Raw genomic sequence first — 17,340 nt, forward strand, 5'->3', positions numbered from 1 at the left:
TGCCACAGGACTCTTGGCTGCTTTTACAGATCCAGACTAACATGGCTCCCCCTCTGATACTATAAGGAGAGTGATCAGTTAAGCTGAGCTATTACCAGCAGGCAAGAAAAAGAACTGTTTGTAGTGGTAATGAAAATGGCCCATTTCCAACATTTGACAAGGAGATGTAAGGAACCAGGGCTGGCTCCAGACTCCAGCGCACCAAGCGCACGCTTGGGGTGGTGTCCCGCGGGAGGGTGGCAGGCGGCTCCGGTGGACCTCCCGCAGGCATGCCTGCAGAGGGTCCGCTGGTCCCGCAGCTCCGGTGGAGCATCTGCAGGCATGCCTGCGGGAGATCCACCAGAGCTGCGGGACCAGCGGACCCTCCGCAGGGACGTCTGCAGGAGGTCCACTGGAGCCACGGGACTGGCAACCACCAGAGCGCCCTTCACGGCATGCCGCCATCCTTGGGGCGGTGGAAACCCTAGAGCCACCCCTGTAAGGAACTTCTGGTGGGTGGGTATAAGCATGAGGAAATAGTTTTACTTTGAAGGATTAGGGTCTATCTTATTCAGTAAAAAGAACAGGAGTACTTGTGGCACCTTAAAGACTAACAAATTTATTTTAGCATTTATTTATTTTAACAAATTTATTTTAGTCTTTAAGGTGCCACAAGTACTCCTGTTCTTTTTGTGGATACAGACTAACACGGCTGCTACTCTGAAACCTGTCTTATTCAGTAGGAGCTGCGTTCTGACACCTCTTTCCTATCCACGTCTGCTTCTCCCTGTGCATCAGTCTCTCTCTGAGCTGTTCCAGTGACCCCCAGAACCCTTAGTCACGTGACTATCCCCCCTGACCTGAGGGCCGCGCTGGGTTGAGAGGCCCCTGGACAATTGCCCCCTTTGCCACTGCCTGTCAGCGGGCCTGGCAGAGACCACTCAGCTGCTAGCACAGGGCTGGGAGTTTCAAAGGGACCTCATGGCTAAAGGAACCCACCTCACATTCTGCAATCACAGTCCAGAATTTCTGCTGCTGTCCCAGGGGGAGATAAAGACCCAGTTATTTAACATAGTAACCGGGGACCAGCTGCTCTTAATTACAGGAAGCTCCCCAAGTGGCTGGTGAAGATACCAGGAGGAAGTCTGGTAGGGCTTATTGGGATCATGCAGAGACCAGGGCCGCCCAGAGGGGGGGGGGCAAGAGGGGTAATTTGCCCCAGGCCCCGGGCCCAGCAGGGCCCCCCACGAGAGTTTTTCAGGGCCCCTGGAGCGGGGTCCTTCACTCGCTCCGGGGGCCCTGGAAAACTCTCGTGGGGCCCAGCTCGGGCCCCTGGAGCTTCTTTGCTCCCGGTCTTCGCTGGCCTGGGGTCCTTCCTCTCCGGGATAGAAGGACCCCGTGCTGCTGAATTACCACCGAAGCGGGACCCGCCGCCAGAGTGCAGCCAGGTCTTCAGCGGTAATTGGGCGGCGGGGGGCCCTTCCGTTCCGGGACCCGTCGCCGAAGTGCCCCAAAGTCCTGCGGTGGGGGCTGCACTTCAGTGGCGGATCCCGCTTCAGCGGTAATTCGGCGGCGGGGGGTCCCCGCCATGGGTCTTTGGGGCACTTTGGCGGCGGGTCCCGGAACGGAAGGACCCCCCGCCAACGACTTACCCCCGAAGCGGGGCCTCCCGCCGCCAAAGACCATGGGCCCCCGGAATCCTCTGGGTGGCCCTGGCAGAGACAGGCAGCAGCCCCACAGGGGAGGTGTCAGGGGTCTTTGGGTCAGAAAGCGCAGGGCTGGAGGCCTTGTCTGCTGGCTGCTGGCCTGGGGACCCTCATTCCCCTTTTGATAGATCTGCTTTTGGGCTGATTCGCCCCAACCATGACATGCAATAACAGAACACTGTACATGGAATGAAAATATGAAATCCACGCTTTCAAAACAATATCAGAATCACAGAAGGGGATCTCTGGAGAGGCGTGGGGGGAGCAGGAATATCTGTTATTGCCTGTCATTGAAAATGTGGGAAGGTGAGAATGCAGAAAACATGGCAGAGTGGGGAAAGTTCCTTTCCGTGCTGTCAAACCCTGATAGCAATTAAAGACATTTCCCTGACTGCGAAAATGAAAGTCATGCCCACTTCAGGGGTGTCAGAACTGGGCCTGTAGACAGAGCACATGCCATTTAGCAAGTTGTCGATGCAACAGCCAAGACTGTTAAACCCTTGAGAGTTCAAATCTTTTCCCATCCTTTTTTCTCCAGTAATGAGTCTAGCTCAGGAATTGGCAACCTTTGGCATGCAGCTTGCCAGGGTGCTTCTTGGCTGCTTTGTTTATCTGCTGCTTCCACAGGTTCAGCCAATTGCAGCTCCCAGTGGCCGTGGTTCACTGCTTCAGGCCAATGAGGGCTGCGGGAAGTGATGCAGGATGAGGGCTGTGCTGGCCACGGCTTCCCACTTCCCCCATTGGCCTGGAGCGGCGAACTGCTGCCAGTGGGCGCCGCGATCTGCCCAACCTGCGGACGCGACAGGTAAACAAACTGGCCTGACCAGCCAGGGTGCTTACCCTGAGGAGCCGTGTGCCAAAGGTTGCCGATCCCTGGTCTAGCTTCTACTCTTGGATCCTCAGATCAACATGTGAGATCATAAGAACTGAAGAACAGCCAGACTGGGTCAGAACAATGGTCCGTCTAGCCCCGTGACAAGGGCAATCATCAAATCATCCACTGGGAAGGAGTTTTATCTGTTATTAGGAGGGGGATACGCAAATAACCGTGAGCGTTTCCTGTTTAAATCTCTCTCTGCAGGGCTGCACCCAGAGAGAATCCACATCCCCCTGTTTATGTGCAGTTCCCAGCCAATCCACCAGAGACCTTTCCCCTCCCACACCAGGGAAAATAAATCTTTGGCTCCATTTAGCTTTCGTTGCAGCCGCTTTGGAAGGTATTTTCTCCCCTTGTACGGATAAGAGAGACTGACCTGTACCACCTCAGGGCTCAACATAGACAGCTACTGAATTAATTGGATCTGTCAGGGTGGGTCCCAGTCAGGGGCTGCAGTGGGTATCAGCAATTAGTGGAACAACCACCTACTAGGGAAATTCAGTGAAGGGGCAATTCATCCCCCCCCTCCCCCCCGCAGCTGTAGAAACACTCCCAGCTCACCCTTCCCTGTACGCTGCGCCGCTAGGACACGTGTCTACGTGTGTTTGTGAGTCTATGGAGAGATGTCAAGTATCAGAGGGGAGCCATGTTAGTCTGGATCGGTAAAAGGAGCAAAGAATCCTGTGGCACCTTATAGACTAACAGACATTTTGCAGCATGACCTTTTGTGGGTGAATACCCACTTTGTCGGATGCATGAAGTGGAAATTTCCAGGGGCAGGTATATATAAGCAAGCAAGAAGCAGGCTAGAGATAACGAGGTTAGTTCAATCAGGGAGGATGAGGCCCTGTTCTAGCAGTTGAGGTGTGAAAACCAAGGGAGGAGAAACTGCTTTTGTCTTTGTTTAATCCTGAGCTGATGGTGTCAAATTTGCAGATGAACTGAAGCTCAGCAGTTTCTCTTTGAAGTCTGGTCCTCACATTTTTTTGCTGCAGGATGTAGAGGCTCTTTACACAAACATCCCACACACAGATGGAATACAAGCTGTCAGGAACAGTATCCCTGATGATGCCACAGCACAGCTGGTGGCTGAGCTTTGTGCCTTTATCCTCAGACACAACTATTTCAAATTTGATGTCAATATATACCTCCAGATCAGTGGCACCACTATGGGCACCAGCATGGCCCCACAATATGCCAACATTTTTATGGCTGACCTGGAACAATGCTTCCTCAGCTCTTGTCCACTCATGTCCCTTCTCTACCTATGCTACATTGATGACATCTTCATCATCTGGACCCATGGGAAGGAAACTCTGGAAAAATTCCACCATGATTTCAACAGCTTCCACCCCACCATCATCCTCAGCCTGGACCAATCTGCACAGGAGGTCCACTTCCTAGACATCCCAGTGCAAATAAGTGATGGTCACATTAAACCACCCTATACTGAAAACCTAGCCACCGCTATGCCTACCTTCATGCCTACCTCTGCACGGCCCTGAGACCCACAATGCATCCAGCAGCTGCTGAAGGTGAACCCAGAGGCTTCACAGGAGAGGCAGAGAGAGTCTCTGGGCTTTTTCACATCCCCTCCGCAGGGCCGGCTACAGGCACCAGCTTAGCAAGCAGGAGCTTGGGGCAGCCACTCCAGGGAGAGGCTTCAAGTGCAGCAATTCAGTGGAAGGTCCCTCACTCCCGGTCGGAGCCTCTGGCTGAATTGCTGCAGATCGCGATCACAGCTTTATTTATTTATTTTTTATTCTGCTGCTTCCCGCGGCAAAACCCCTGGAGTTGGCCCTGTCCACAATGTGAAACAGCTGCCAACTAGTCTCTGTGGCGTATGGTTTATTTAGGGGCTTATTAAAGGCCAGTGAAACCAGATATAAGATTCCCCATTAACATTCCCTGACTAGCTAAATGGAAAGGAACTGTGAACAGGCAAGGAGATGAATATTTGCAATCTCTCTTATAAAAATCTCTCTGGATGATCAAAGGCAAGAAAGCTTGTGTGAGTGTGTGTGTGTAGGAGGAGGGTGTAAACACCAGCCTACGTGCAGCGCAGTTGAAATATTTCTGGGTTATACCTGCTTGTTCCCTTCCTGGGTCAGTGAACAACCTCCCTTTATTCTGTCCCTATATTCGAGCTTCGTATAATAGTTCAGAGCTTGAGCGCCTCCCAGCAGCGAAGTCCTTCTCCGGATACTGCAGGGGAAGGTTTTTGTCGGAGCTTCAGCTGCTGTGTGGCTCTCTGGCGCAGTAGTACACGGCGGTGTCCTCGGGTGTCAGGCCGGTCATTAGCAAGTACAGCCGGTTGCTGGAGGTGTCTCTGGAGATGGTGAAGCGACCCCGGACTGAAGCGGGGTAATACGTGCTGCCCCCTCCGCTAATTCCCGAGACCCACTCAAGCCCCTTCCCGGGAGCCTGGCGGACCCAGTCCATCCAGTGGCTGCTGAAGGTGAACCCGGAGGCTTTGCAGGAGAGGCGGAGAGAGTCTCCGGGCTTTTTCACATCCCCTCCGGACTCCACCAGCTGCACCTGGGACCGGACACCTGCAAATCAAGGTACGTTAAGAATCAGGAGATTCTGACCGAGAAGAAATATCAGGAACCCCCGCTATTCTGGGGGAAGAAAATCACCTCTGAGCGCTGAGAGAAAGAGGAGAAGATGGAGCCAAAGTCTCATTTCTCTGCCGGGGCCTGGGGTTCTCGGGGCTTAACCCTTTCACTGCCAGGCCCCACAAGGCTCTGGGTTCTCACTAGCGGAGCTCCTGGGTGTGGGAAATGGCGGGGTTTAAGCAGGGAGCTAAGTTACTCTATTTGCATATCCTGTTTTTAATAAGGGGATGATAAACCCAACCCCTAATTGACTTGAAATCGCAAGATTGGAGCTCAGAGAGGAGAGTGACACATCCAGAGAGTCTGGCAAACGCTCATGGGTCCTTAAGGCACTGCCTGATACTTGATCAGAGACAGAGAACATTGCTCTTAACGGAGACCTTGGGAGCCACTAGCATCATAACACACATTGTCCTGCTGTGCTCCTTGGCCATGGTTTTAAAAACATAACCAGCCCGTTTAACTGCCTCAATTTTGAATTCGGCCAGTCTGAGACGTTACAGAAGGGGCTTGGGTCTCGGAGTTTGGATGTGCAGCATTTCCTGATTAGAAATCCCCCTGTAGTGGTTCCAAGCTGGGCACCCGGAATTTGAGAGGTTTAACACCACTTAGGAAAATAGTGTCTCCTTCAATATGAGGAAACACAAACAAAAAAGGAAAATATTTTATTTTAAATTATTGAATTGGAACATTTTATGGGGAAACTTTACTAAGGGCAGTTTGGTATCCAGGTTCCCTATGAAAGAGAAGGGCCCCCATCCTGTGTGAGTAACTTTGAAGATTTCCCTGTCCTCTATAGCAGACATAGATGGCGAGCAATGTTTTTGTTTAACTTATCCCCTTGTTCTGAGCCAGGGAACTGCTTGTAAAGGAACCTTGACATTCTATGCACCTGGACTTGGTGGAGATGAATAAAGTTCAGCCTGTGAAATGTCTGTGACCCGTTCCTGTGGAGTCTTCACCAGCAGGTTATTTATGTTGTGACTCTGGTCACCTGACAAACTGGGTTTCTGCCCCTGTCCTATACATCAGCTGACATCGACTCTAGAAATGGGAGGTGAAACTTGCCCCTGTTCTGAAAGTGTAGGAGACGCTGAGCATCACAACAGGGCCTCATCCCATGCAGGGCGACTGGGAGTGGGGGGCAAGTGGGGCAATTTGCCCCGGGTCCCATAGGGGCCGCCACATGAATGTCAGAGGCTCCCTGCCGCCTCTGCCTTCGCCTTCCCCCATCCCCCCCCCCCCCGTGCCTCAGCGCGCCCCGCCCAGGAGCGGCCCTGGACAGCGTTGCAGCTCGGGCAGGGCCTGAGGTCCTCCCGCTCGGAGTCGCGTGGTAAGGGGGCGGGGCTGCGAGCGGAGTGGCAGGAGCTCCTGGACGCCGCGGCTGAGGCTCTGGGAGATGGGGAGGGCGGGGTAAGTGGCATGGTCAGCCTCTCTGAGCCAGCGACCCCCTACTGCATCCCCCACAGCCCTGACCCCCAGCTCCAAGCCCAGCCCCTCTGAGCCGGGCATCCACCTACCCCATCCCCCACAGCCCTGACCCCCAGCTCCAAGCCCAGCCCCTCTGAGCTGGGCACCCCCTGACCCAGAGCCCAGCTCCCCACCCAGCCCTGGGCAACAGCACTGCCACCCCCAGGCAGCGACAGCCCATTGGCACCAACCATCAAACAGCGACAGCCCATTATGTAACTGCAAATGTAGACAGACCAGTAAAGCATTTAATATTTTTAAATAATGTAATTCATGTATTTTCAAATTATTAAAAAATAATTGTTGAATGTATTTCACTGCTTATTTTTTACATTTCCAAATACGTTACTATAGTTTTGCAACTTTTTTTATGGAAGGGGCCCCCAAAATTGCTTTGCCCCAGGCCCCCTGAATCCTCTGGGCAGCCCTGAACACCCCCACTGAGTGTTAGTAGGGGGGCAACAGTCCCCTTAGATTTATATGGGCGCAGCCGAAGGTAGTGGCAGAAGAGATCAGAAGGTACGATCATCGATACATCAAGAAATGTGCAGGGGAAAATCAAGGAAGAGATTTCAGACTTATTGGCTCTGATATCTTTGCTTTAACAGCAAGGGTCTGCTACTTCTCTTTAAACACAGGGCCGGCTCCAGACCCCAGGGCGCCAAGCGCGCGCTTGGGGCCGCGTCCCGCGGGAGGGCTGCAGGAGGCTCTGGTGGACCTGCGGGAGATCCACCGGAGCCGCGGGACCCGCCAGAGCGCCCCCCCCCCCCGCGGCTTGCCGCCCTGCTTGGGGGGCGGAATACCTAGAGCCGCCCCTGCTTTTCATAGACACCTCACTCCACAACCTTTGTACAACCTTTGCTGCAGATATAGAACAGAGCTTGCAACAATCATCTATATGGCCACATTTTAATCAGATCACGTCACACGGGAGTGCTAGGAATCGATACCTTAGGGCCAAGCTCACCAGGGCACATGGCTGGTGCAAGGCTGCTGCACTTGTTATAAGTAATTAAAGAGTCGTGAGAGCAGGGACCTGAGTCTCCTCCTGAGTCCCAGAGAGTGTCCTGACCCCCGGGCTGTGCAGTGACTCGCTTTCCTGCTCTCTCTGCCCAGCACATCTCCCCGCCAGGCGCCTAGGGGATTCCGGTGCCTACAGGGTGTCGGCTTTGAGGATCTCGGAGGCATGTCCGATTTGGGCACTAAGGCAGCGGGTAGGTGCTGAATTCACCTTGTGGACCGAGCCCTGAACACACATCGAAAGCCCCTGGCAGGTCGCTGTCCAGCGCCCGTAGGCTCCTTCCAGAATTCAAACCTGTCTGCCTGGGCTGCGGTTTTCTAGCGCTCCCGAGGGGTTAGAATAGGCATGAGGTGCCAATAGCTGCGGGGCAGCTCGGAAACCCTCCGCCTGGCTGTTAGAGGGGGGTTACAAACCGTGTTTCATTCATTCACTTTAATATCGGTTCTCTCGGCCGGGGATATTGGGAGGCGGAGGGGGGAGGGAGAGGAAAGGCGGGGAGGGGGGGAGTGAGGGGCACAGAGTGAACTGGGCACACGGGGAAGTTGCGGGCTGGTCTCTGCTAACAGGGCGGTTGGTCTGTGTCTGTATCTGTGTGTGAGAGTCACAGACAGGCAGCTAAGGGGGGAGTGATTAATTTCACGCTTTCTCCGCGGCGAGCTGTAGAACTGCAGCGCCCCCCAGCGGAGCGTTTGTGCTTAGCCAGCGAGGGCAGGTTTCTGTCTGAGCTCAGCCCGGCTTCCCCGCACTGTGTGTCTCTCTCGCACAGTGATACCGGGCGGTGTCCTCAGGCTTCAGGCCCGTCATTTGCAGATACAGCAGGTCGTTGGGGTTGTCTCTGGAGATGGTGAATCGGCCTTTCCCTGAGTCTGCGTAATATTGTGAGCTCCCATCAGAATAAATCCAGGCGACCCACTCCACCCCCTTCCCGGGAGCCTGCCGGAAAAGTGGTTTCCCCAGGAATTGAAATTAGGGGGGGTGTTCGAATTTACAGGGGGGGTGTCAGGACCAATGAGATATGTAAAAGAGATATGAATAAAGTAAATGTTTTGTTAGGATTATGCAAATTTAACATAAGAATAATGCAAGTTACACCAAAACACTTAACAGGTCTAGATTTCTAAAAAATATATACATTTAAAAAAAAGTATTTAATTTAAATTGACTTTTGAAAAGTAAGCCATCATGGGGCAAGAGGGAAGATCCTCTCATGGATCAGTAACTGGTTAAAAGATGGGAAACAAAGGGTAGGAATAAATTATCAGTTTTCAGAATGGAGAGAGATAAATAGTGGTATCCCTGAGGGGTCGGTACTGGGACCAGTGCTGTTCAACATATTCATAAATGATCTGGAAAAATGGGTAAACAGTGAGGTGGCAAAATTTGCAGATGATACAAAACTATTCAAGATAGTTAAGTCCCAGGCAGACTGCAAAGATCTACAAAGGGATCTCACAAAACTGGGTTCCTGGAGAACAGGTCCATCTGTGGCTATTAGCCAGGATGAGAGGGATGCAACGCCATGCTCTGAGTGTCCCTAGCCTGTTTGCCAGAAGCTGGGAATGGGCAACAGGGGATGGATCACTTGATGATTCCCTGTTCTATTCATTCCCTCTGAAGCACCTGGCCTTGACCACTGTTGTAAGACAGGGTACTGGGCTATATGGACCATAGGTCTGACCCAGTATGACCATTCTTATGTAAAAATTAATTATAATAAAAATGTTTAGTACAGAAACTCCCCAACATAATGACCTCTCAAGATAGCAACAATGTGAGATAACAACCTTGGCAAATACTGCATTTTAAAAATCTTGGCCTACTGGGAAACATATTTATATAAGTTTCCATTCCCAGTCACAAATCCAGCATTCTGGAGCAAAGTGACTAAAATATAGTCCAACAAACAAATGTTTATTTAACATGCCCCTCACTTTTCCCTCCACCGCACTCCACTCACCAGTGTTGTCCTTGGTCAATGGAGACTCAGAGTTCAGAGGTGCTTTCACGTGAGAACACCTTCCAGGTAGGGACAAAAAGGCACAGTTTGCTCTGGCCACGGCTGTTCGTTGTGCCACTGTTCACTCCACCATTCTGTTGCCAATGGCCCTGCACAGTCACCTTCTGCTGTCACCTACCACTGTGACCTCTGCGAGTTGGTCTCTTGAGGTTCCACCAGCTCTCAGTGATTTCAGCTGAGCTCTCAGTGCGGGAACCTTGCTGCTAGTGCAGTCTGGGCTGTCTCTTACACAAAAACACTGTACCCACAGGAACACTGTCCCCACAACAGGACTAAGCACTTAGACCTGATTGTCAGTGATTTCAGCTGCAGTGGTCACTTAACAGAACAAAAGACTATCTATGGAGCCTAATCAGCTCTGTCTTTAAACAGTGGAGAGGGACAGGTCCCCACCCTCTCTCTTGATGCCTTCAAATCATCACAGACTAAGTACAGTTCTACTGCCCTTTACTCATACAATAAGAACAACATTTCCCCCACAGTCAAGTGGTTTGTAACCCAACCCCAGCCAAAAATCTATCACTTGGACAACACAGCTCTGTTTGCTGGATACCTAGGTAGATTAGGTGTGAATGAAAATATAATCTGGCCCTGAAGCCTTAGCCCCCAGCTCATCACTAGCTGTCAGGGAGAACTCATTTAGACTTTGCTTACAAATCATCATTTGAAATTATTAGGTTGGCCAACATCAACTAAATGAATGCACTGACATCATAAAAAACAGCTGTATAAGGAAGCAAGGAAGCTAGTCTATGTTCATACTTTCCAAATATATTATACTTTTTCAGATACACATATTTTATCAGCAAAGAATCCTGTGGCACCTTACAGACTAACAGACGTTTTGCAGCATGAGCTTTCGTGGGTGAATACCCACTTCTTTGGATGCAAGTAGTGGAAATTTCCAGGGGCAGGTATATATATGCAAGCAAGAAGCAAGCTAGAGATAATGAGGTTAGTTCAATCAGGGAGGATGAAGCCCTGTTCTAGCAGTAGAGGTGTGAAAACCAAGGGAGGAGAAACTGGTTCTGTAGTTGGCAAGCCATTCACAGTCTTTGTTTAATCCTGAGCTGATGGTGTCAAATTTGCAGATGAACTGAAGCTCAGCAGTTTCTCTTTGAAGTCTGGTCCTGAAGTTTTTGCTGCAGGATGGCCACCTTAAGATCTGCTATTGTGTGGCCAGGGAGGTTGAAGTGTTCTCCTACAGGTTTTTGTATATTGCCATTCCTAATGTCTGATTTGTGTCCATTTATCCTTTTCCGTAGAGACTGTCCAGTTTGGCCGATGTACATAGCAGAGGGGCATAACACGGCTACCCCTCTGATACTTGACATATTTTATCATATACTGTATAAGCTTTTAAAGTGTGTATTAATGTTTCAGTTTAAATTCAGATTTCCAACCAGTCACTAAATTGGTATGTAACTAGCTCACAAAACTTGGGGGGGTGTTGGGAAAATTCAGGGGGGGTGTACACCCCCCCTGGGGGGGGGTGTAGGGAAATCACTGTGCCGGACCCAGTCCATCCTGGAGCTGCTGAAGTCGAACCCGGAGGCTTTGCAGGAGAGGCGGAGAGAGTCTCCGGGCTTTTTCACATCCCCTCCGGACTCCACCAGCTGCACCTGGGACCGGACACCTGGGAATAAAGAAAGACAGGCCATTAATATCGGTATAAAAACAGCGGTAACACAATATTCTTCTCACTCTGCCAGTTATTCAGAGGAGGAAAATACCTTCCAAAGCTGCTACAGCGAAAATTACAAGGAGAAAAAATCCCATTTTCCCTGGTGCTGAGGGAAAAGTTCTCAGGGACTGGCTGGTCACTGCACAGACCCAGGGGCTGTGGATTGTGTTTCCGGGTGCAGCCTGGGCAGAGATAAAGACAGATTTAAACAGGAATCTGTCTCCCTGATTTGCATAACCCGCCTCTTATAAAACACACAAACTCCCTCCCTGATCTCATTTCTCGCCCTCGGCATCCGAGAGAAGGGGGGAATGTGTGTAGCTCTCTGACCCAAATCCCACTGAAACCCAGGGGGATTTCTGAGTGGTTTGGAGCTACATCGGATCCGGTCCCACGTGTTTGTGTGGAGTCCAGCGCAATGGGAACCTGGGCCTGACTGGCTCCGGAAAGGGGCTGTCAGAGCAGAATCAGAGGAAGACGGGAGTGAGCAGAAAAGAGAGAGAAAGCGAGAAAGGAAGCTGCAGTCCTGCTAGTGACAAACAAATACCTTTGGGACACCTTTGAATCATCATCATCATCTTCAGTGCAGACTGACCCCTGCTGTGTTAGTGGGGCACTGAGGCAGCGGGGCTGTGGTGTCTTTCAGCAACACTGTTTATGGGGCAGAATTGGCAACGGAGCCCCAGGGTGTCGGGTTTGCGGTAACTAAATGATTTGGGAACCTAAATCCTAATCACTGTCTCTGGGATTTAGGCTCCTAAAAGTAAGTCACTATCATGGACTTGGGCTCCCAGCTCACTTAAACTGTTCCCGATCTATACAATGGGAATTAAAATGTTCTACTTTAAGATTCACTAATGAATCCGATGCAGCATCGATGAGGGCCTTCACATACCTAGATTGAATTAGCCAAGTGGAGACTAGCGACTATTAATAGGCAGCTGGATTTGGCAGCTGTCTCTATTTCAGCTATTTCACCCTGGTTCCCCCTCACTGCAAAGACTTGTGGGTGCACCAGATATTTAGATAATGTTTGTAATCACAGGCTGAGGGACTTCCCAACTCTCCCTTTTCAGTCCTCGCAGACAGCTGATTGAGAAGGCCAGTAGAGGAGGACCGACACCACTGTCTGCCTCTGCCCATGATGCTCTGGGGACGTGAAAGCCCTTCGCCATTAGTGATCACATTGTGATCCATTTTGCCAAATAGGTTACCCAGTGTTTGTCCCAGATGCCTGTTTCTTGGCCTCTCGGGACACAGGGTCAGTTATCAGTCAATAGCTGCGACTCCAGAGGTTACTTTAGCTCATGCAAACAGAGCAAGGAGAAGGCACGTGACTCGGTGATCACATACGGATTAACGGTGCATATCCCTTTACAACCTGTACTTATCAACATTGTAACGATTTCCCTCCAAAATTCCCAGAACACATCTTCGAGACAAACCCATCAACTCTTGATACAAACATTGTCAGTGATGGAGAATCCAGCACCACCCTGGTACATTGTCCCAATGGTTAATTACTCTCATAGTTAAAAACTTACTGTCCAGGTTGAGTTTCTGGGTTAAATTTCTGGGTGTTCGGGGGGCCAGCCCAGTACTGAGGAATCAAGTGGTTTATAAGCTACGTATTGACATACCAGCCTAGGGTTGAACTGAACCCAGAGGGAACAAGGATGCACAGGCCTAGGTGAGTAGGAAACTGTGTGATATTCGTGTGGTACCCCAGTGCATCTCCCGCTCTGCTTCCCTTACTGTACCTCTGCTCCACTTCACATGAACTCGCTCGCTCTCAGATAGAGAAGGAGAAGGAAGCCTGAAACCCTTCCCATTGCACAGGCAAACCCAGCTCTCCTCTTGTGCCTCTGTTATGAGTCTGACACATATTTCCTTCACTGGGGAGTAACTCCCAGTCCCGCTGAGCCAATAGGAGTTTTATGTTTGACTTGAATGGGACCAGGATTCATCATTTCACAGCTGAGTCACTGTCAATATGGGTAAAGGCAGCTCTGCCGGACGGGAGCAGTCAGCCTGTTCTAGCTCTCTCCACATTTGGGGATACCCCAGGCCTGGCTCCTCTCACGTTAAATGATTCCCCTGCTACACTTTGCCTCTCTTAGTTAGTGGCCAAACTTTTGCAGGCCGGGCCGAAGGAAGGAAAATGATGCGATGCTACATGTGGACGCCGCTTGTGAGACTGGTTCTGTTCTGCCCCGTTGTAATCTTGAATGTGATTTCAGTCTAAACGGATTTATTGAAACACAGAGGTGCAGAATGACTGTCTCAGGCAAGAATAAATCAGACAACACTGGTGTTAAATTGCTGCCGGCTCAGAAAACCAGAATTATTTTAAAACAGGCAATTCTTACACTGAGATGCTCTCTGCACATGGGATATTTTATTATGGATGGGCACGTGCAAGAAACTTGGAGTTTCGCTACAGCTGAATCCAATAGCTTCTGTGCAGGGAATTCCCACGCTCTGCCGGTGAATTTAAGCCTCGTGGCCGCATTTCAAGCTTCCCGCAGAATGTGGCATCAGGGCCACCCAGCGGGGGTGGGGGGCAAAGGGGGCAATTGGCCCCGGGCTCTGCAGGGGCCCCCAAGAGAACAGCTGAGGCTCCCGCCTCTGCCCCCCTCCTGGAGCCTTAGCACATCAAGCGGCATCCTCAGACAGCACCACAGCGTGTCTCAGAGCCACGTGGTCAGGGGGCGGGGCTGGGAGCTCTGGACTGAGCTCAGCTCCCTCCGCTCGGCGTGGAGTTCACAGCCCTGCCCCCTCCCCATGCAGCTCAGGCCCTGCCAGAGACACGCTGCAGCTGTTCAGCGACACGCTGAGGCTCCGGGTGAGGAGGGAGCCGGGGGTAAGAGGCTGGGGCCGGGGGCGTTGGCTAAGGGGCAGGGAGTCCTGGGTACAGTCAGGGCACAGGGAGGGGGCGGAGGTTGGGGGAGCGGTCAGGGGGCAGGGAATGGAGGGAGTTGGATTGGGGGCATTCTGGGGGGGTCTATCGGGACTCAGTGGGGGTGGTGGATAGGGGTTGGGGCAGACACGGAGCAGGGGTGGGTCCCGTGGTGGTGGGGGGTCTTTGGGGAATGGTGAGGGGACAAGGAGCAGGATGAGTCGGGGATTCTGAAGGAGGAGGGCAGTCGGGGGGCAGGAAGTGGGTGGGGGTCGGATGGGGGCAGGGCCAGGCTGTTTGGGAGGCACAGCCTTCCCTACCCTAAAGCTCATTCAGCAGTTTGAGGCTTGCAGAAGAGCCAAGCTGTTAGCTTCTCCATTAGGGCTCCCATCCCTTTCACTTCTCAAATGTGAGATGGGGGCTCTTAACCAAGAGAGCCTGAATCACAGACCAGGGTGCTGGGAGAAGACTCCGTCCCAGGTTGAACCCCAGGGGTATTGGGGTGGCAAAAGGGTTTGGGCCACATAAACCTTTCCACATGCGGCCTGCGAGTGCCATCAAGCAAACTCGACCTAAGAGAGGCTGTGAGACTGGACTGTCCTGGTGTAACTCACACCAAGGAATGGGAGAGATGCTGGGGCATCCATGGAAACTTTGGTGGGTTCGAACTTCCCCAGGTCACGGTACTTACAAGCTCTGTTTTGGACCATATTCCTGTCATTGAATAAACCTCTGTGTTACTGGCTGGCTGAGAGTCACGTCTGACTGCAAAGTGGGGGGGCAGGACCCGGTGGCTTCCCCAGGACCCTGCTGGGGTGGGCTCGCTGTGGGAAGCGCATGGAGAGGCAGAGGATGCTGAATGCTCCAAGGAGAGACCCAGGAGGTGAAGCCATGTGAGCTTCTTGCCCTGAACAAGTCTGCTCCAAGGGAGAGGAGGCTCCCCAAAGTCCTGACTGGCTTGGTGGGGAGCAGTTCCAGAGCATCGCCCAGGGACTCCATGACAACTGGTGTTAGCGGTGGGATGTACTGCACCCCGTGAATGGCGCTGCTTGCAGTAAGTGGCTGGGGAGCAGTAAAACAAAGGAGGGATGATGAGGACCAGGCGTGCTGAAGGCTCAGACAGGGATGGTTTCAGGGGGCGGTTAACCTCTGGGAGTGTGTGACCAGCGAGAAGGACTGTTGGAGTAACGGGGTCCCCCTGAGGGCTGCAGGGAGCAGTCTCAGGGGTGGAGGAGCTGCCGCTCGACCCTGGGGGAGAGAAGGATTTTTGCAGTAGCAGGGTTCCCCTGGGGATTGCAGGAGCAGGCCCAGGGGCAGAGGAGTCTGCAGCTCGACCCTGGCAAAGAGGTGGTGACCACGAGAAGGGCTGGCACGCCAGCGGTTCTTCCTGGAAACCATGGGGGAGCCAAGAGCACACAGGCCTGTGAGTCCAGAGCCGCTTGGGAGCGGTGCAGTGATGGCCCATCACCATCTCCTTAAGAAGGACATTGTGATCCTGTGCACACAGAGAGGGTTACGCATTGGGAAGTTCACCAAGGCCCAGTTAATTGTGCAGTTGGAGGAGGAGGACCGCTCTGAGGAGCAGATTCCTGACCCAGATGGGGCTACAAGAGGATCTGGGAGCAGCTGGAGCAGCAGCCAGGCATCCCCGAGAGTCTGGTCCCCAACCGGACAAGGGTCTTCACGATCGGGTTCCCCATCAGGGGATCGGAGATGGATGGGATTGGAGCAGAGCCCGAGAGAGCGAGAGGACTGTGAGAGAGAGCAAGAGCCCGAGGAAAAGCTGCAGGAGAAGCAGCAGCAGCCTGGACTGGCGATAGTGGAGCGGAGAGACATAGGGGGCTGCCCAGGGGTCAGTGGGGAAACACGCCTGGAGTGGCGAGACCCTGGGACAGAGAGAACTGTGGTGGTGCAGCTGCAGATGCTGAGGGGCTGTGGGACCTGGGTGAAGGTCCCCGGGGTGAAGCCCCTCGCCCTGCCTATGGCCCGGAGCCCTGTGCAGACCCAGGAGGGGTCGGGCTGGCTGGTCGTTGGGGTTCTCCGGGATATTGGCTGGGAGGCCCTGTTGGGGGGTGACTGTGTCTCTTTGGGACAGGATCCAGGCCCTGCTCCTGTAACGGCCAAGGATTTGAATTTGAATCAATTGGCTAAGATGGAAATGGTCAGTGAAAATGCAAATGACCTGGCTGGCAGGGGGAGGGGCTGCTGGGCTCAGGATACCTGCCTGCCTGTAACCAGCCCCCTGGGGCTGAGCGGGAGGGAGAGATGCTCCCCGCCCCCCTGCACACCGGAGAGGGGTCTCACGCTGGCTCTGATGCTGTGACCAGAGCAGAGAGCTCACTGCCTGCCCCCACAGGGACAGCCAGGGCAGCGCTGAGCACGGGGAGAGCTGAGACCCAACTGAGTGGGGGGACACCCAGGCAGGGCAGGTCAGCTGCCAATCAGGTTTGCCTGGTCCAGACGTGCTGCTGGGAAGCATGGGTGGCAAGTTTGTAGAAATTTTGGTGGTGCCCAGAACCCACCTCCCAACTCCGCCCCCCCAACTCCGCCCCCACCTGCCTAAGGCTCTGGGAGGGGGCTTGGCGGGGGAGGTCTGGGGTGCAGATCCTGGGCTGGGGATTAGGATGCAGGAGAGGTGCAGGGTGCAGGCTTTGGGATGGAGTTTGGGGTTGGGAAGGGGTGTGTGGGAAGGGGGAGGGGGTTTGAGGATAGGAGGAAATACAGGGGTGAGGGCTGTGGGGCTGAGGATGAGAGATTCATGATGCGGGGGGGCTCAGGGCTGGGGCTGAGGATTAGGGTGCGGGGGATGAGGGCTCTGGCTGGGGATGAGGGTTTGGGGCGTTGGAGAGGCTCAGGGTAAGGGCAGCCTGCCTTGCCGTTATAGAAGGGCAGGCACTAGGACCCTGTGGCAGCAGACAGCAGTTCTGCCCCAGCCGATCTCTGGCAGCACAGAGCAGGCAGGGGAGAGCGCGGCTGCTTTCTGTCAGGCAGGGACGGGGCACGGCGCAGGAGGGGACACACGGGGGGGTGGCAGGGGGGCCGGGACCTGCTCCAGGCAGGGACACGGTG

General features: G+C 53.1%; 1 gene segment (V, D, J or C); it reads right to left on the reverse strand.

Moving 5' to 3' along the window:
* Positions 1-4,794: 4,794 nt before the first annotated feature.
* LOC123347238 lies at positions 4,795-9,472 on the reverse strand. The segment is given in 2 exon segments: positions 4,795-5,114; positions 9,424-9,472. Coding segments are annotated over 2 exon segments (369 nt in total).
* Positions 9,473-17,340: the final 7,868 nt, after the last annotated feature.

This window comes from Mauremys mutica, chromosome 13 (assembly GCF_020497125.1).
Source record: "Mauremys mutica isolate MM-2020 ecotype Southern chromosome 13, ASM2049712v1, whole genome shotgun sequence".
Lineage (NCBI taxonomy): Eukaryota > Metazoa > Chordata > Testudines > Geoemydidae > Mauremys > Mauremys mutica.